Source organism: Saccopteryx bilineata, chromosome 2 (genome assembly GCF_036850765.1).
Source record: "Saccopteryx bilineata isolate mSacBil1 chromosome 2, mSacBil1_pri_phased_curated, whole genome shotgun sequence".
NCBI lineage: Eukaryota > Metazoa > Chordata > Mammalia > Chiroptera > Emballonuridae > Saccopteryx > Saccopteryx bilineata.
The window spans coordinates 10,506,481-10,526,242 of record NC_089491.1 but is presented as its reverse complement, the minus strand read 5'-3'; the positions used below and the strand labels follow the sequence as shown (position 1 = coordinate 10,526,242).

The 19,762-nt window shown below is 51.1% G+C and overlaps 1 protein-coding gene and 1 pseudogene across 3 annotated transcripts in view; one reads left to right on the top strand and one right to left on the bottom strand.

Annotated features, from left to right (window-relative positions):
- Nucleotides 1-19,762, bottom strand: part of GOLGA1 (golgin A1) — a 51,026-nt gene that overhangs the window by 3,334 nt on the left and 27,930 nt on the right. For all 3 annotated transcript variants that reach the window (XM_066256231.1, XM_066256232.1, XM_066256233.1), the window contains exons 13-21: nucleotides 17,400-17,495; nucleotides 16,428-16,553; nucleotides 14,505-14,600; nucleotides 6,619-6,708; nucleotides 5,747-5,849; nucleotides 5,464-5,633; nucleotides 4,917-5,060; nucleotides 998-1,057; nucleotides 264-434 (exon numbers count right to left, since the gene is read on the bottom strand). In XM_066256231.1, coding sequence (XP_066112328.1) covers nucleotides 264-434; nucleotides 998-1,057; nucleotides 4,917-5,060; nucleotides 5,464-5,633; nucleotides 5,747-5,849; nucleotides 6,619-6,708; nucleotides 14,505-14,600; nucleotides 16,428-16,553; nucleotides 17,400-17,495 — 1,056 coding nt within the window. The remainder of the gene's footprint in view (nucleotides 1-263; nucleotides 435-997; nucleotides 1,058-4,916; nucleotides 5,061-5,463; nucleotides 5,634-5,746; nucleotides 5,850-6,618; nucleotides 6,709-14,504; nucleotides 14,601-16,427; nucleotides 16,554-17,399; nucleotides 17,496-19,762) is intronic.
- LOC136323673 (large ribosomal subunit protein uL30m pseudogene) lies at nucleotides 10,023-11,710 on the top strand (annotated as a pseudogene).

Below are 19,762 nucleotides of genomic sequence, written 5' to 3'. Positions count from 1 at the left end.
CCCTGCACTCTGGTCTCAGCATCCAAGCCACATCCCCTCCCAGGAGCTAGGTCTCCGCTAGATGGCCCCCCAACTTGCTGCTCAGTCAGCAGGTTAATGCCAGCTGCAGAAACGACTTAGGTGCCTACACTGGTGTCACACTGGTATCACACTGGGAGAGGAAGAACGCAATGGCTGTGGTGGGAGGCTGTGCAGGGCTCGGACAAATAAGCCATGTCCTGGGGTGGAACTCCTTACGCAAAAGGCAACTCAGAAGCCCTTACCTCGGACTCCCGACAGGACATGAACTTCAAAACCACGTGTTTAAGGTACTCCAGGTTGATCTCGCGGGCGTCAGTCAGGTCAGCATTGTTCATGACAGAAGGGGCCACATTCGGCATTTCAGGGCCAGGTTTCTCCCGGACTTCAAATAACTCGTTATCCGGTCTAATTTTCTGAAAAACCAAAGGAAAGATGCTACACTGAACCACTCAAGACAAGTCAGAAAATCACACAGGAAATTCACCCGACCCACGCTGTGACAGCTGGTCCTCTGCCACACCCTGCCCAGGGCACCCCCTGGGGGACTTGCCAGCGAAGGAGAAGGCTCAGCCCCTCCAGGTGGGATGGACAGTGGAGAGGAGGGAGAAAGGGCACCTAGGGAGGTTCGGACATTTCCTTTATCTGTGTCAGGATGCACATCGTGGGGTGGTAAGCGCTGCAGCGAGAGCTGAGGCCCCGCTCTCCTGGCTGGGCCAGGCACTGCCCTTCACAGCAGGGCCCCCATCACCCCACTTCTCAGACTACAGCCGGAGCAGAAGGTGTGTGCCCGAGGTCACACAGCCACTTTATAGAGGCATTTTCAAGCTGGCAGGGCACTGCCCCACCAGCCAACATCTGACCTCCCAAAGACCCCTTGCAATCACCGGGGGGAAGGGCAGCACCGTCAGGCAGCAAGGGACCCAGGGGGACCCGAGGGCCGGGAGGGCACAGGCAGCCGGGAGAAGAGGGTACTCACCAGTTCCTTCTGCAGCGTCTTTTTGAGTTCCAGCATCCTCTGCTGCATCTGCTTGATGGTCTGAGACAAACCCCCCACCACAGCCAAAAGCCATTCGTTAAACGCACATTTCACCATCTCTAAGGACAACAGGACAGACACTCTCTTGGGTCCCCACACATCTATTAGAAGTCCCTGCTCAGTCTCCTGAGAGGCTTGTGCTGTCACACCTGTGTGCCTGCTGCCTTGGACTCCTTCCCTCACATGGCTCTGCTGCTGTGCACACACTTGCTCTTCAGGCCCACTAAGGGCCACCGAAGTCGTCGTATACTCCTCTGCGGAGCACGCAAATGCCCAGTAAGGACCGGGTCAGAGGACGACAGTCCCCAGGGGCTCTGTCCTCAGGACTGCTTCCAGGGCTTGCCTCCCTAAGTAGCACAGCAGAAACATCTCTGTACAGTCTATTTTGTCCTTCAGAATTATATTTATGTGCTATGATCCCCAAGTAGGACACTTAGGCCACAATCTATGGTTCTCATCATTAGCACTTCTCTCCTGAAATACCATGATTTGCAACACTTATTTTGAAAAGTATAAAATATTATGGTGTTTCTGCACAACCCACCAACATTGGGTTTTATATCTTTTACTTATTTATTTTATTTTGATTTAGTGAGTTTAATTAGCATTATGAACCTTAAATATAATTCATTACATATTCCATTAATCACTAGAAAGGCTGAACTGTTTCCCCAATAAAAAAAAATTGCTGTAAAAAACCAAAATGTTGCCTGACCAGGCGGTGGCGCAGTGGATAGAGCATCGGACCGGGATGCAAAGAATCCAGGTTCGAGACCCCAAGGTTGCCAGCTTGAGCGCAGGCTCATCTGGTTTGAGCAAAAGCTCACCAACTTGGACCCAACGTCACTGACTCAAGCAAGAGGTTACTTGGTCTGCTGAAGGCCCGCGGTCAAGGCACAATTGAGAAAGCAATCAATGAACAACTAAGGTGTCGCAATGAAAAACTGATGCTTCTCATCTCTCTCCGTTCCTGTCTGTCTGTCCTGTCTACCCCTCTCTCTGACTCTCTCTCTGTCTCTGTGTAAAACAAAACAAAACAAAACAAAAATGTTGCTGTATAAGCAGCAATACAGGAAAGAATTTTAAATAAAAGTTTCTTCAAAGCCTCACTTTAACCTATCAAGATGAGATTTCCCATGGATGTCTAGTCCGGGTCACCATTCTTGCATCGAGCAGCTAGAATTCTGTACTTCTCATGTATCAGTTTTCACAGCTTCCTACAGCTTTCCTAACTAAATGTGTCCATGTGACGGTAACTCTAGGGCAGGGGTCGGGAACCTTTTTGGCTGAGAGAGCCATGAACGCCACAGATTTTAAAATGTAATTCCGTGAGAGCCATATAACAACCCTTGTACGTTACACGTCATCCAATAAAAATTTGGTGTTGTCCCGGAGGACAGCTGTGATTGGCTCCAGCCACCCGCAACCATGAACATGAGCCATAGGAAATGAATGAATTGTAATACATGAGAATGTTTTATATTTTTAACGTTATTTTATTTTTTACTAAAGATTTGTCTGTGAGCCAGATGCAGCCATCAAAAGAGCCACATCTGGCTCATGAGCCATAGGTTCCTGACCCCTGCTCTAGGGGATGCCCCATGCCTCACTGTGTGGCTGAGCTTCCATTTGTCAACAGAACCTTTATCTGCTCTGTTTTCTCAAGAGAGCGCTGTCTGCAGTCGCTCTAGAGGAGTGAGGGGACTGGGCCAGGGGACCATGAACGTCCTGCCAAGCTCATTCAACTGCCTCCAGCACGCCCCATGTTATAAGCAGCAACATTTCCATTTGTATTCTCTTGGTTGACCATGAGCCTGGACATTCCTCCAAAAATACATTCGCTCTTTTATGTTACTTGATTTTCCAGGTTTTAAGCTCATTCATTAATTCACCCAACAAATATTGAGTCCCTACTGTGTGCCAGACATAATCAACAAACAATGTCTGCCCTCAGGAGGGAAGTGTCAAAACCAAATATGCAGTATATCAGAAGAGACAAACGGCAAGGTAAAGGGGACAAAGAATTCTGGTGGTGAGGAGTGAGGATGATTAAGGGGAACACTCTTCTAGACAGAAGGCTCAGCAAGTGCAAAGGCCCTGAGGCAGGAGGATACTTGATATTCCCAAAGGGCAAGGGCAAGGTTGATGAGCCTGAGAGAGGGTGGGGATAGCAGAGGAGGTGCTGTGGAAAGAGTAACAGGGGCCAGACCACACAGGGCTTTGTGGGCCACTGCAAGGACTGTGGCTTTCCTAGAGAGGGAAAGTTATCAATGTCAGCAAGGGTGGACCAGAGCAGTGACAGGGAAACCAGTTATTAGCTCAACACCATCCTCTGGGGAAGAGTATAGCAACAGTGGTGGGGATGAGAAGCAGCTGGGTACAATTTAAAGGGAAAGCCAAAAGGATTTGCTAATGATTTGGATGTCAGATGGGTAGAGGATGACCGCAAGGTTTTTGCCATTTACTGAGCTAGGAAAGACAGCAAAGATGCTAGGGTGCATGTAAATGTGACCTTGGCTTTGAATGTTTCAAATGTCAGATGCCTTGTAGACATTCGTTTGGAGAGACGGAGCAGACCGATACAGGAGTCTGGAGCTCACGGGAGCCTGTCTGGGCTGCGATATGGCCATGGGAGCCTGCAGCCTGCAGGGTGGCTGAGATCACCAAGGGAGTGAGTACAGCTGCAGGGGTCTCCAAACTTTTTACACAGGGGGCCAGTTCACTGTCCCTCAGACCATTGGAGGGCTGCCAAATACAGTGGTCCTCTCACTGACCACCAATGAAAGAGGTGCCCCTTCCAGAAGTGCAGTGGGGGCTGGATAAATGGCCTCAGGGGGCCGCATTGCAGCCTGCGGGCCGTAGTTTGGGGACACCTGGCAAAGGAAACAACTGAGGGCTGGACCCTGGGGAACTTTCCTGTGTCTACTTTATATTTCACAGGAAGAGATTAAGTATGAGTGGGGGGAACAAAGGGAGAGGAAAGAGAAAGAAAATGAACAATTTTTCCCTTTGTTAAAGATCTTTAAAAAAAATAGACACACAAATCACACAATTTGGGGCAGAATTTCAGGCCAGAGCAGTAACTAGTCAACACATTTAACTTCACAGGGCATTTTAAAAACCAGAATCAAATGAGACCCTGTGTTTATGGGTGCAGAGGCCAGGACAGCTAACGTATACTTTCATATCGTTCCCCACACCACCTCACACCGCCCCAACAAAGCACATGTCACTGCCATCATCACTTCACAGCTACAGAAAGAAGGACACAGGTAAGTGAAAGGATGGGTCCAATATGACCCAGGTGGTAACAGCAGAGGAGGCTGGGAACACCCAGACCTCTTACAATTCAAGCTCTAATACTCTCAACATTATCTTAAGTAGGGGGAAGGTGGCCCTGGCCGGTTGCTCAGTGGATAGAGCATTGGCCTGGCATGTGGACATACTGGGTTTGATTCCTGGTCAGGTCACAGAGGAGAAGCAACCATCTGATTTTCTTCCCCTCCCTCTCCTGCTTCTCTCTCTCTTCCCCTCTCGCAGCCATCAGCCTCAGGCACTGAGGATAGCTTGGTTGATTTGAGTATCAGCCCCAGACAGGTTGCTGGGTAGATCCTGGTTGGGGTGCATGTAAGAATCTATCTCCCCTGGGGAGGGAGGGGAGAAGACTGGGGAGTGAAAGGAAAATAAATGCAGAGGGAAACAGAAAAGGAAAACCAAGTAAAAGCCCTTTTAATAAAAGACTATCTCCCCCACGAGGTGCCTAGAGGCATCAGCAAACCTCCTAAAGGGACTGAGGGGTTTTAGGCACAAGGGCAGGGAAAGGCAGGGATATAAACAGCTGAGGTAAAGAGCACCTTACCTTATTTTTCTCCAGAAGTTGCTGCTGCAAGTCCTGTTTTTCCTTCTGCAGCTGCCCTAGGTCCGTGGCCCCCACGTCACCATTGGGTATTCCCTCTTCAGGCGGAAGCTGGTACACAGGGTTCTGCTTGGCCCTTGAGGTTACCTATAGGGTGGTGGCAGCAAGCTGAGAGCCAGGACAGGGCTCAAGCTAAGCCCCCGGTCCATGGCAAGGGGACCAGACTTGTTCCAAAGGTGTGGACTGGTGCTCCAATTCGCCAAGAACCAGACAAACTATGGAGAGCCCGTCCAGTGCGCTGCAGAGGGACAAGCGGCTTTCCACGCACCGAGTCTGCTTGGAAGGAAGGGGCTTCAACCCCGAACACTGACAGGTGTGGCTGAATCCCACGGCCTCAGGACTCACACCCTCCGGGGAAGGTGACCTGCCAAATATCCCCTAGCTTGTGAGCCCAGCGCGCTCCCGCGCTTCCCGATCTCCCGCTGTCGCTTCCTACTGGCAGGCTGCCATGTTGCCCGGATTCGTCCCAGTGGCCTCACGTGGGACTTACGTGAGGCTCGCTGACGGAGAGCGCGGAGCCCTGCTCCAGGCCTGGCAGCCTCAGCGGGTCCTCTCGCCCCGTGGTTGCCCCGGCTGCCGCAGGCAGCTCCGCCCTCAGGCTCCTCAGGGCTTCCAGCTCGCTCTGCAGCTGGTGTGTCTGCAGCAGGGCCGCATCCTGACCTGGGCCGGGCAGAGGGGAGTGAGCACTGCCAGCCCAGGGGCTCCCTGGTGCGGTGCACGCAGCCAGGCCGCGGCAGGGCAGGGCTGCTGGCAGGAGCGGGCAGACCCCTCACCTGTCTTCAGCTGGAGGATCTCCTGCTCCTTCTGGAGCAGCACTGCAGCTTTCTCCCGCAGACTCTGCTCCTTCTCGTCTACCGCAGGCGTCAGGTTAGCAGCCTGGAGAGGAGAGCCAGCCTGAGGGAAGCTGGCAGCAGAACCCTCACCTCCTCCAGAGGAACCTCTGCCTCCCACTCCCCAGAGCCCCCGAATCCCTCCCTGAAGGCCACAGCCCAGCGCCAGCGCCAAGCTAACTTCCGCTCCTGGACTCGGCACAGATCAGTTCTGGGTAGGGACACTGCACTTGGACAACCACCCTCACTGCCCCCGGCGCACTGGGCCAGCCAGAGATGTGACTGTTCTGCTCAGCCTTCTAACAGACTGTCAGAACCATAACTTCCACATCCTGAAAGTCCACGCATGCCTGGAATTTGCTGCAGATGACCTCACTATGATATCCTGGAAGGTGTGATTACCCTCAATTCTTTTTAAAGGTGACTGTGAGACTCTGTATGGACTTAGCTAAAGCCTAGAACCAACTCACTAGAAAAGGTCTGGGGCTGATGCTGAGTCTGTTTCAAATGAGGGCTCTTCCCACTGTCCCTGCTGAGAGCGCAGTCGTCTGTGGCCCACCTCACAGAACTGGAGCCCAGTAGGTATGTGGCGGTGGGCCTTTTCCCAGGTGATGTTTGTAACAGTAACTGACCATCACAAGTCAAAAAGGCCATCCTATGGGACGAGGGTTTCTTTGTGACACTTCCTCCCACCTTTCTAGACTCCAGGGAAACCACAGAGCTGCAACCCTGAGACCTGTGTGCACTCCTGCCGGGACAGATGGGGAGGCAGGTCAGTCCCAGGGGCCTGAGGCGGCCACTGTCCTGGAGCCTACCTGCTGCTGTAAGTCTTCCCTCTGCTTCCGCACCTCCTCCAGGGCTTGTGTCACTGCCACACTCACAACTTCTCTTTGGCTCCATTCTTCCTACAATCCAGAAAGCAGGGTGGAGCTTGAACCCAAAAACTCAGTGTGTATTTTTTCAGCTCGCGTCGCCTGAGGCCCACAGAGGGAGCACAGTCTTGCAGAGCCAGACTGATATTGCTCCTGCTTCATTAGGCTCCCAGGCTGCCCTCCCGCTTCAATACCTTCCATGTCCCTCTGAGAACTGCCCTGGGGACAGCCCACCAGCCTCTCTGGAAATAAGCGCACCAGCCGGTATCTGGGCCAGGGGAAGGGGACCTAGCAACACAGAACAAGAAGAAAGGCCCTTGGGCTCATGTGAATGGTATAGTGCAAAAATAATAAGCAATTCCTGAATTTTACTAGAGCAAAATGTCACAGGCTCACCAAAATTACCCATTTTATTGGAGAGAAAACTGAGGCTCTGAGAGGTTAATTTGCCAGAGGTTTCAAGCCAGCACCTGTCTGAGCCCAGAGCCACACCTTTGGATGCTAGACACCACTACCCAAGTATCTTCTTTCAAAAGCAAGGCTGCCTCACGGGCCTTCCCCAGAGCCCAGGGGCTACCTTCCAACAAACACAGCAGTCCTCTTCCCCTAGACAGATGCTGTGCTCATCCACCAACCCCCAGATGAGCAACATGACTTCTTGCCTGACCAGTGGTGGTGCAGTGGATAAAGTGTCGACCCAGAACATTGAGGTCACTAGTTTGAAACCCTGAGGTCACTGGCTCTGAGCATGGGCAGGCTTGTCAGCGGGGGTCACTGGCTTGGGGGTGGGGAGAATCATCTATTCAGTCTCAAAGTTCATCAGCTTGGGACCAAAGGTTGCTGACATGAAGAGCTCAAGGTCACCTAACCTGTGGTGGTACAGTGGATAAAGCATCGACTTGGAATGCTGTGGCCACTGGTTCAAAACCCTGGGCTTGCCTGGTAAAGGCACATATGAGAAGCAACTATGAGTTGCGTCTCAATCCTCTTCCCCCTTTCTCTCTCCTCTCTCTAAAAAATCAATCAATAATTTTTTTTTAAAGAAAAGGACTGACCAGGTGGTGGTGCAATGGATAGAGCATCAGACTGGGACATGGAAGACTCAGATTTGAAACCCCGAGGTTGCCAGGTTGAGTACATGGGTTCACTAACTTGAGTGTGGGACCATAGACATGACCCCATGGTCGCTGGCTTGGGCCCAAAGGTCACTGGCTTGAGCCCCAGGTCGCTGGCTTGAGCAAGGGGTCACTTACTCTGCTGCAGCCCCTCGGTCAAGGCACATATGAGAAAGCAATTGAACAACTAAGTGCTACAACCAAGAATTGATGCTTCTTATCTCTTTCTTCCTGTCTTTCCCTATCACTCTCTCTCTGTAAAAACAATAACAACAACAACAACAAAAACCAAAGAAAGAAAAGCCCAAAGTTTCTGGCTTGAGCAAGGGGCAATAGCTCAATCCCCAGTCAACACACATAGGAGAAGCAATCAATGAACTAAAGTGAAAGCAACTATGAGTTGATGCTTCTCACCCTCCCTTCCTGTCTCTCTCAATAAATAAATAAATTAAATAAAAAGAAAAAAGAAAACTGAAACTATAAACAATAGGAATATGACTTCTGGCCCTGGCCGGTTGGCTCAGAGGTAGAGCGTCGGCCTGGCGTGTGGGGGACCCGGGTTCGATTCCCGGCCAGGGCACATAGGAGAAGCGCCCATTTGCTTCTCCACCCCCACCCCCTCCTTCCTCTCTGTCTCTCTCTTCCCCTCCCACCGCCAAGGCTCCATTGGAGCAAAGATGGCCCAGGCGCTGGGGATGGCTCCTTGGCCTCTGCCCCAGGCGCTAGAGTGGCTCTGGTCGCGGCAGAGCAATGCCCCGGAGGGGCAGAGCATCGCCCCCTGGTGGGCAGAGCGTCAGCCCCTGGTGGGCGTGCCGGTGGATCCTGGTCAGGTGCATGCGGGAGTCTGTCTGACTGTCTCTTCCCGTTTCCAGCTTCAGAAAAAAAAAAAAAAAAGAATATGACTTCTCAGGTGCCAGTACAACTCAGGCGTCACAGTACTGGTCAGAGCTGTCTGCTGTTTTGTCTACTCAGGATCACCCCTCTTTTTTTGGGTAAGAGCCTCATCGGTGCTAGTCCCCACTCCCACCTTGCCATTCTGTTTGATTCTGGTAGGGCTGCCAATAATGATGTCCCCATTTTGTGGCTACAAGGTAAAGCATGTGACTCAGGCCTGGGCAATCATAGTACCTCATCCCCTTGGCCAAATCGGTATGTCCAAAGAGTGGCTCTGTCACCCAAGGTGAACCAATCAGAATCCCTTTTTATATTGGAATCCTTCTTATATGGTCAAGCTAAGAAAGAAGCCCTCTCTCCCCTGGTGTTGCTAAGCTGGCAGGTTACAGATTGGAATGGCTGTAGTTATATCCTCCCAGTCTGTAGGACGCAGTCTACAGCATGGAGAAAAGCAAGGACAAGAGCAGGGTGACCCAGAGGGCAAGGGACAGCATGACACAAGGAAGAGAGAACCTGAAGCCCCAGGTTCCAGTCAGACAAGTCTTTCTGGTTCTGTGACCTACTCAACTCCTCCTACGAAATCTCCCTTTCTACTTATGCCAGTACAAGTGGGTTAATAGAGGGAGACGACAGTCTCATGCCCAGGGGCATTCTGGCTCCTACAGTGGCATTGTCAGAATCGACCTTCCGTGAGTCCATCTCTGATAGTCAAGGAAAACTGGTGCCTGAACTCTAAACACTGGTGGTGGGACGTTGAACAGCAGCAGAAATACACTCTTCAAGTGCACTGAAATATTTGCCAAGATAGACTCCAGGTTGGGTCTTTATTAAAGCAAGTCTAAATAAGTATCAGAGAACTGAAATCATTCAGATTATCTGATCATAATGGTATTAAACTAGAAATCCAAGATACTGAGAAAATTCCCCAAATATCTAGAAACTAACCACACTTGTAAACAGCCTGTGTGCGCTGGCTTTTAAGTCACTGCCTCTCAGCCCACACCCACCCTTCTCTGTTCTGCTTGGTGATGCTGCACCTGGGACTCTGCAGCCACATTTCTGCTCATCCAGCTGGCTCCGCACTGATCTCTGCCGATGAGGGTGGGAGGCGGGAGTGGGGGGAGGGGGGACGGGGGAGCTCAGGGAGACTGGAAGGCAGGAGGAAGGCCGAAAGGCTCCTTCCTGCCAGCTTCCTGTTTCTCAGAGCAATATGCTGCTTCACCCTGGCAGCAGCGACTTCTTCCTGAAGCAACAGCTGCACTCACTTTGCAGCTTTTCCAACACTTGCTGCTGAATTCGTTCACTACCCTACTCCTCAACACACATGCACGCACTACCATGTTGAGCCTGCGTATAGATTTTCAAATTGAACCTGTTTGGATTTGTGAGGGTACTTGCACCTGTAACTGTGCCTGTGGCTTGACAGCTTGTATCAGTCGGAGAGTTCTCAGCCATCGTCTCTTCAATAAGTGCACCTGACTCATCTGTTCTATCCCCCTCTGGCCCTGAAAGGACATACGCTAGAGCCCCTCACAGGGTCCGCATGTCACTTCCGGCCCCCCTCTGTATTTCATCAGGCCCTTCCTTACATTTCACTAATTCTCTCTTGCGCCCTCAACTGCTGTTCAACTCAGTTTTTGTTTTTTTTTCTGTATTTTTCTGAAGCTAGAAACGGGGAGAGACAGTCAGACAGACTCCCGCATGCACCCAACCGACACGCCCACCAGGGTGCAACGCCCTGCCCATCAGGGGGCGATGCTCTGCCCCTCCAGGGGCGTTGCTCTGTTGCGACCAGAGCCACTCTAGTGCCTGGGGCAGAGGCCAAGGAGCCATCCCCAGCACCCGGGCCATCTTTGCTCCAATGGAGCCTCGCTGCGGGAGGGGAAGAGAGAGACAGAGAGGAAGGAGAGGGGGAGGGGTGGAGAAGCAGATGGGCGTTTCTCCTGTGTGCCCTGGCCGGGAATCGAACCCGGGACTTCCGCACGCCAGGCCGACACTCTACCACTGAGCCAACTGGCCAGGGCCTCAGTTTTTTTTTAAAAATGTAGTTTCTATTTTTTAAAAAATTTATTTATTTTTTCACAGAGACAGAGAGTGAGAGAGACAGGGACAGACAGATAGGAACGGAGAGAGATGAGAAGCATCAATCATTAGTTTTTCATTGCGTGTTGCAACACTTTGGTTGTTCATTGATTGCTTTCTCATATGTGCCTTGACCGTGGGCCTTCAGCAGACCGAGCAACCCCTTGCTGGAGCCAGCGACCCTGGGTTCAAGCTGGTGGGCTTCCGCTCAAACCAGATAAGTTCGTGCTCAAGCTGGCGACCTCGGGGTCTCGAACCTGGGTCCTCTGCATCCCAGTCCGACGCTCTATCCACTGCGCCACTGCCTGGTCAGGCTCAACTCAGTTTTTAAAACGGCTTTACTGAAGTAAAACTGACAAATAAGAAACTAATATATTCAGGCGGTCTGTCTCCTGTGGAGCTTCCTGGGGTGGGCTCTGCAGTGACAGTCACCGCCCTCACGGCTGGGGTTCGGGGCTCACTCCTTCAGAGGCCCCCAGGCAGACTGCAGATGGTGACAAAAGGTGTGGAATCTCGTTTGTACAGATTGCATTCGTCATAACTTTACCAAGTCAAGAATTCCAGATAAAGTGTTTCAGCCTTCACCTGAAGATCATGAAAAATATGGTGGGGATCCACAGCACCCTCATAAACTGCATATTGTTAACAGAATAAAAAGTACAAAAAGGAGTCCATATTGGGAAAAAGATGTAATAAAAAGATGCTTGGATTAGAAAAAGCACATACTCCGCAAGTTCACAAGAATATCCCTTCAGTGAATGCAAAGCTGAAAGTGGTTAAACATTTGGTAAGAATCAAGCCCCTGAAATTACCACAAGGACTGCGACAGAGGAGGACATGGCTCACACCTGCCTCCAGAGCACGGGAGAGTTAGTATTGCGCTGGCATCTGAGCCCCACGGACCAGGAGGCAGTTAAGTCCTGATGCCAGAGCTGATTCAAATTAAAAAGTTCAAATCTTTTATTTAAAAAAAAAAAGAAACTAATATATTTAAAGGTGTGCAATTTAAAGAATTATGGTGAAAGTATCACCAAAAAACTGAAAATATCCACTAAACCCCAAACGCTTCCTCGCGCCCTTTTATAATCCACTGCATTTTTAGTTTCAGCTACTACATTTTTCAGTTCTAAAATTCTATTTTAATTCCTTTTCAAAATTACTGTTTTCTATTATAATTTCCAAACCTCTGCTAAAATTTTCCATTTTGTCTGTTACATCTTTAACGTGGAAATTTTATTTTTTATTTATTTACTTATTTATTTTTACAGAGAGAGAGTCAGAGAGTGCGATAGATAGGGACAGACAGGAATGGAGAGAGATGAGAAGCATCAATCATCAGTTTTTCATTGCGACACCTTAGTTGTTCATTGACTGCCTTCTCATATGTGCCTTGACCGTGGGCCTTCAGCAGTCCAAGCAACCTCTTGCTCGAGCCAGCGGCCTTGGGTCCAAGCTGATGAGCTTTGCTCAAACCGGATGAGCCCGCGCTCAAGCTGGCAACCTTGGGGTCTCGAACCTGGGTCCTCTGCATCCCAGTCCAATGCTCTATCCACTGTGCCACCGCCTGGTCAGGCTGTCTGTTACATCTTTAAACATAGTGAGCATACAATATGTGAGCCTCCTAACAGATCTTCCTGCTTCTGCACTTGCCTCCTTACAGACCATGCTCCACAGAGCCAGCGTTGTTCTTTTAAAACAGACTCCTCTCATCGCTTCTGCTTAGAGCCCCCTGGCCTCCCCGCCTCCCCACCTCCCTCCTCCCTCGGCTATTCTCCCCAGCCCACCAAGCTGCAGTCATAGCGCCTTTGTGCTGTTTCCTGAACAAACCAAGCTTTTCTCTGCCTCAATGCCTTTATTTATTATTATTATTATTATTATTTTTTTTTTTCTGAAGCTGGAAACAGGGAGAGACAGTCAGACTCCCGCATGTGCCCGACCGGGATCCACCCGGCACGCCCACCAGGGGCGACGCTCTGCCCACCAGGGGGCGATGCTCTGCCCATCCTGGGCGTCGCCATGTTGCGACCAGAGCCACTCTAGCGCCTGAGGCAGAGGCCACAGAGCCATCCCCAGCGCCCGGGCCATCTTTGCTCCAATGGAGCCTTGGCTGCAGGAGGGGAAGAGAGAGACAGAGAGGAAGGCGTGGCAGAGGGGTGGAGAAGCAAATGGGCGCTTCTCCTATGTGCCCTGGCCGGGAATCGAACCCGGGTCCTCCGCACGCTAGGCCGACGCTCTACCGCTGAGCCAACCGGCCAGGGCTATTTTTTTTTTTTTGTATTTTTCTGAAGTTGGAAACAGAGGCAGTCAGACAGACTCCCGCATGCACCTGACCGGGATCCACCCTGCACGCCCACCAGGGGGCGATGCTCTGCCCATCTTGGGGCGTTGCCTTGTTGCAACCAGAGCCATTCTAGCGCCTGAGGCAGAGGCTACAGAGCCATTCTCAGCGCCCGGGCCAACTTTGCTCCAATGGAGCCTTGGCTGCGGGAGGAGGGGAAGAGAGAGACAGAGAGGAAGGAAAGGGGGAGGGGTGGAGAAGCAGATGGGTGCTTCTCCTGTGTGCCCTGGCCGGGAATCGAACCTGGGACTTCTACATGCCAGGCCGACGCTCTACCACTGAGCCAACCAGCCAGGGCTCAATGCCTTTCTAATCACTATTTCTCCTGTCTGGAATATTCCTTCCCCAAACACTCACATTCCTTCCCCAAACACTCACATTATTATTCAGATGTATTGCTCACATATCACTGAAACCTGTCCTATCCTCCATATTTAAAAGCCCTCTGTCCTCTCTCCCTCTCTGTCCTTCACCCTGCTTTCTTTTCTTCATAGTCTTTATCACTTATTTACTGTTCCTAGTTACAAGCTGCCCCAGTGGGCAGGAGAGGGGAGGAGTCTGTCTTGCTCATCGCCACATCCTAGCACCTATAATGGTACCTACAGGTACTCAAAACATTTGCGGAGGGAATGTCAGGAAAGGTCTGACTCCAAAGTGCAGGCTCCCACCTCCCGCTCTGCCGCAGTGGCACCTGCAGCACTCGGCGGAGTCTGTGTCCCTGAGAGCTGACTCAGGGCGGGCCCTCAGTTGGGGGGTGCTCCGAGACCTTGGCCAAGGAGCCACACATCTCAGGCCGCGACCAAGCTGGGCAAACACTGCAGTACCCCAACATCCTCTACAGGGGGGACGGGAGCCTGGAGGCCGGTAAGGAAGTGGCAGAATCTCTTTCCTCTGCATCCAGTTATGTTCCAGAAATAAAGGGCGCAGCATCTGATAGAAGGGCCACATTCTCAGAGGGGAAGGGCAGCAATCCAGCAGACGCTTTCCTCACTGATGTACATGCTGCCTGATATAAACCAACAAATAAGGTCCTTGTGACCTCTGGAAGCCTGGCTTTACTAGTCTCACTGAAAAAATCAGCCACAGCACTGCTCTGACAGCTGTACTTTCAGGCAGCTCTGACAATGGCACAGAAGAAAGGCGGGACCTCCATGGTGGAGAGAAAAGTCACACCAGTGCAACCTCCAACCAACTATGGAACTTGGACAAACTGTTTACACTCGGAACCTCAAAGACAAGTGAACAATGGGCTTACTTCTTTCCACCATCCCAGATCCCTGAGGACTTAAAGAGGGGACAAGCTCTAGCAAACGCCGAACGGTACTACTGAACAAGTGCTAGTTCCACTCCTCCTCCAAGTGAAAGGCAAGACGCTCCTGTGGAGTGAGTCAGATAAATACCTTTAGCTTCTTTATTTCAAGTTGGTGCTGTTGTAAAGAACGGTCACATTCATTCTTACTCTCTTTAAGGTCTGCATTTTCTTGTTTTAGCTCCCTCTGCAAATTGAGAAAAGCACATATAAAAAGACAAGAACTTCACCAGACTTACCCTGGGCAAAGTCCTACCTCTTTGACATGGAACCTTTAAAAATGCCCCCTCTCTTTTTGGGGGGAGGTGAGAATGAGGTGGGAAGGAAACCCTTGACAAACTCCTCACAAGAAGAAACAGGCACTTGATTCTAAACACTGGAACAGGGAGAAGGAGCAAAGAAAGTAGAAGCCAAAGGAAGAACAATATAAATTTTAGCAAGACAGTGGGAAGAAGCTGATGGAACTGGTCAGGACGTATCAGGAAGTACCTATGCAGCCCAGGGAAAAAGAAAAGCCATCTGTTTGGGGGTTTTGTAAAAAGCAGCCTTTTTATTAAAAATAATTTGTTCGGCCCTGGCCGGTTGGCTCAGCGGTAGAGCGTCGGCCTGGCGTGTGGGGGACCCGGGTTCAATTCCCGGCCAGGGCACATAGGAGAAGCGCCCATTTACTTCTCCACCCCCCCCCCTCCTTCCTCTCTGTCTCTCTCTTCCCCTCCTGCAGCCAAGGTTCCATTGGAGCAAGGATGGCCCGGGCGCTGGGGATGGCTCCTTGGCCTCTGCCCCAGGTGCTGGAGTGGCTTTGGTCGCGGCGGAGAGAGGCCCCGGAGGGGCAGAGCGTCGCCCCTGGTGGGCGTGCCGGGTGGATCCCAGTCGGGCGCATGCGGGAGTCTGTCTGACTGTCTCTCCCCGTTTCCAGCTTCAGAAAAAAAAAAAAATAATAATAATAATTTGTTAGCCCTGCCCGGTTGGCTCAGTGGTAGAGCGTTGGCCTGGCGTGCAGGAGTCCTGGGTTCGATTCCTGGCCAGGGCACACAGGAGAAGCACCCATCTGCTTCTCCACCCCTCCCCCTCTCCTTCCTCTCTGTCTCTCTCTTCCCCTCCCGCAGCTAAGGCTCCATTGGAGCAAAGTTGGCCCGGGCGCTGAGGATGGCTCTGTGGCCTCTGCCTCAGGCACTAGAGTGGCTCTGGATGCAGCAGAGCGACGCACCAGATGGGCAGAGCATCGCCCTCTGGTGGGCATGCCGGGTGTATCCCAGTCGGGCACATGCGGGAGTCTGTCTGACTGCCTCCCCGTTTCCAGCTTCGGAAAAAAATGCAAAAAGAAAAAAATAATAATTTGTTAGCCTGACCAGGGGGTGGTGCAGTGAATATAGCATTGGACTGGGACACAGAGGACCCACGTTCAAAACCCTGAGGTTGCTGGCCTGAGCGCAGGCTCACTCATCTTGAGCACAGGGTCACTGGCTTGAGCATGGGATCATAGATACGACTCCATGGTCACTGGCATGAGCCCAAAGATCGCTAGCTTGAAGCCCAAGGTCGCTGGATTGAGCAAGGGGTCACTCGCTCTGCTGGAGATCCCCAGTCAAGGCACATATGAGAAAGCAATCAATGAACAACTAAGGAGGCACAATGAAGAATTGATGCTTTTCATCTCTCCCTTCCTGCCTGTCTGTCTCTCTCTCTGTCTCTGTTACACACTCAAAAATCTTTTTAGAGAGAGAGAGAGAGAGAAACATCGACTTGTCTTTCTACCTACTCATGCATTCATTGGTTGATCCTGTGTGTGTCCCTGTATGTTCTGGGGATCAAACTCACAGCCTTGCCTTATGGGGAAGACACCAACCGAGCTACCCGGCCAGGACAGCAGCAGCCTTTTCACATCTAGTCTCCTGAGCAGGTGTCTGCTTTAAAAATAAAAACTGCTCCATAACGTGGTTTCCGAGCTGAGAGTAGGGCTGGTCTCCTAGTGATCTGGGGCTGAGTGCCCGGCCACACTCCCTTCCCCACTCACCACCTGACGCTCTGCAGTCTGGAGGGCGGCAAGCTGGGCCTCGAGTGCATGCACGTGCTCCGTGCACTGCTGCTGCAGCACGCTCACCTGCTGCTGTGCGTGGCTGCTCTCCTGGTTTGTAGTGGCCTGCGGAGGTGCCAGAGGACATTCATTCATGGGGACAAAGGGGCCTTATTCTGTTTCCCGGTGAGGTGACCTATATAAATAACTCTCCTTCCTGACCTCCTTCAGCCTGGGTGCTGCCAAGGACCCCACCCACCCACAGGCTCTGCCTACTGCCCCTGAGCCCTGGCCTACTCGGGAGCTGGCCTCTGGGTTGGACTCCCTGCCAGGGGGATGGCAGGGGCACTGTCCCTCGCCTGCTGTGCGCAGCGCTGCCCCCACGGCGGCAGCAGGACCTTGCGATGGAGAACAAGGGCTCTAAGCGGAGAACGCAGGTTCTGCCATTAGCAGCTCGGAGCAGTGAAGACCCAGTGGCCCGGTCTTTCTGAGCCTGCTGACTCTAGAACAGGGTAAAAGGGCAGACCTCCCGCACCTGCTGCAAGGACTAATGATGAAAACACGTGCGGAGTACTGAGCACAGGGACGGGGCAGTCACGCAACAAAGGCCGTTGTTATTTCTCTAGTTTCTAACTCAACACTGCTCCTGACACTGGGCTGACAGGCCAACCCTTGACATCTTCTGCCCAGAGCCTAGCCTGGACCTGTGCTCCACAGCCCCAGGCCTTGGCTGGGCCCTCCAGCCAGCTGGCAGGTGGCAGCCAGCTAGTCAGTGCCTCTGTGCACACCTCCGAGCCTCCGGCAGGCTGACTCCCTCTCCTACAGCTGCCGAGCTGCCCACACCCGGCACAAGAACCCTATCTAAGTCAGGTCCAGACACCGTTCCAAGAGTTGGAAGGGAGGCCAGCCGTCTGCAAAGGTATAAAGGGAAAGCACCCAGGGCGAGAAGGCGCAACCATGATGAGCACGTACAAGCTCCTGGATCCGCGCTTCCTGAGCGGCTGCGACTTCCCGGCTCTGCTTCAGCTTGTCCTCGGAGGCCTGCAGGCGCTGTTCCAGGTCTCTTACCTGTGGGGACAGACCTCTCTCCCTTCACAAGAAGCCAAGAGTAAAAACAAACACTCCAAACATCAAATCAATCACTGGCACAACTGAGTGGGACAACCAGTTGATGCTTCTCTCTCTCTCTCTCCAACCTCCTCAAAAAACAAAACACAATAAAACCAAATCAGCACGGGCCAGGTGGTTCAGTGGATAAAGCGTCAACCTAGCATGTAAGAGGTCACGGGTTCAACCTCCGGTCTGGGCACACAGGAGAAGCAATCAATGAGTACACAACTAAATGGAACTAAGTGAAACAATTAATTGATGCTTCTCTTTTTCTCTCTCCCTTTCCCCATCTCCTCTCAAATCAATGGAAAAAAAAATTAATAAAAAATTAAGTCCTAAATCAGGTATATTATTAAAAATTTTTAAATTACAAATAAAATACCCATAAGGGGAGGAGCAGGAAGCATCAACTCCCATGTGCCCTGAGCAGGCAAGCCCAGGGTTTTGAACTGGTGACCTCAGTGTTCAAAGTTGACACTTTATATCCATTGTGCCACCACAGGTCAGGCATACATTTTGGTTTTATTCACTCCACAAGTATCAACCAAGTCTGATGACAACGTACCTGGCCCTGCACTAGGACACGAGGCTGGCTCAAGGGACGGGATGACAACACACTGTCCAGCACTCAGCCAAACTTGACTCTCCAATGGGGCATTTTTGTCTGACTCAGATTATCTCTGCCAGTTTCTCTGGTAAAGTCTTCCTGCTTGTGGAATAAGTTCTGCCCTTGGGGAACTTTATTATTAAAGTTTACTAAAAATAGTAAAGCTCAGACTGAAACCTAGCTTTTTAAACTCTTGGGTTCAGAAAATATCTACTCAGGTCCCAAATGGAAGCAGAACTCAAGAAAGATTTCAGATTCTCAAAAGGTTAAGCACAGGCTCTGGTCAGTTGACTCAGAGGTACAATGTGTGGATATCCCAGATTCAATTCTCGGCCAGAGGACACAGGAGAAGTGCCCGTCTGATTCTCAACCCCTCCCCCTCTCACTACTCTCTTTATCTTTCTCTCTCTCTTTCCTCCTCCCCTCTTGCAGCCATGGCTCAATTGGTTCGAGCAAGTTGGCCCTGGGTGCTGAGGATGACTCCATGGCCTCTGCCTCAGGTGCTAAAAAATGGCTCCAGTTGCAATGGAGCAAGGGCCCCGGATGGGCAAAGCATTGTCCCCTACTGGGCTTGCCAGGTGGATCCCGGCCAGGGCGCATGTGGGAGTCTGTCTTAGTCTTCCCTCCTCTCAATAAAAAAAAAAAAAAAAAAAGTTAAGCATAAAGTTACCATATGTCCCAACAAGTCCACTCCTAGGTAGGGACCTAAGAAAAGTGGAAGTGTGAACCCACACAGAACCTTGTTCACTGCTATACACTAATATTCAAGGAGCTCTATATACAATAGACAAAAGGTGGAAACAACCTAATATCCACTGACGAACAAATAAACAAAATGTAGTCCAATGAAATAAAAGCCTTTAAATTGCTTAGTCAGCCTTAAAGAGGAATGAAATTCTGACCTGTGCTACATGGATAAACCTTGAGGATCTGTGCTAAGTGAAATAAGCCAGACATAAACAGGCCAATATTGTATGATTTCACTAATACGAGGTACCTAAGATACATCAAGTTCACAGAGACAGAGAGTGGAATTGCGGTTGCCAGGGGCTGGGGAGAGAAGAGAATGGGAGTTATTGTTTCAGTGGGGACTGAGCTTCAGTCTGAGAAGATGAAAAAGACCTGGAGGTGGATAGTGGCGATGGCTGTACAACCTGTTTGTGTTCTTAATGCTACTACTGAATTGTATACCTGGAAATGACTGAAATGGCAAATTTTACATTATGTACAGTTTATCACAACAATAAAATGGATATTCAGAAGCAAATGGAATGATAATAAAACAAAGCTGTATTTAGAGAAAAATATATTTTAAAATATATTTATCAGGACATAAGATTTTTTTTTTTTTTTTTGGTATTTTTCTGAAGCTGGAAACGGGGAGAGACAGACAGACTCCCGCATGCGCCCGACCAGGATCCACCCGGCACGCCCACCAGGGGGCGATGCTCTGCCCCTCCGAGGCGTCGCTCCCTTGTGACCAGAGCCACTCTAGCGCCTGGGGCAGAGGCCAAGGAGCCATCCCCAGCGCCCGGGCCATCTTTGCTCCAATGAAGCCTCGGCTGTGGTAGGGGAAGAGAGAGACAGAGAGGAAGGAGAGGGGGAAGCAGATGGGCGC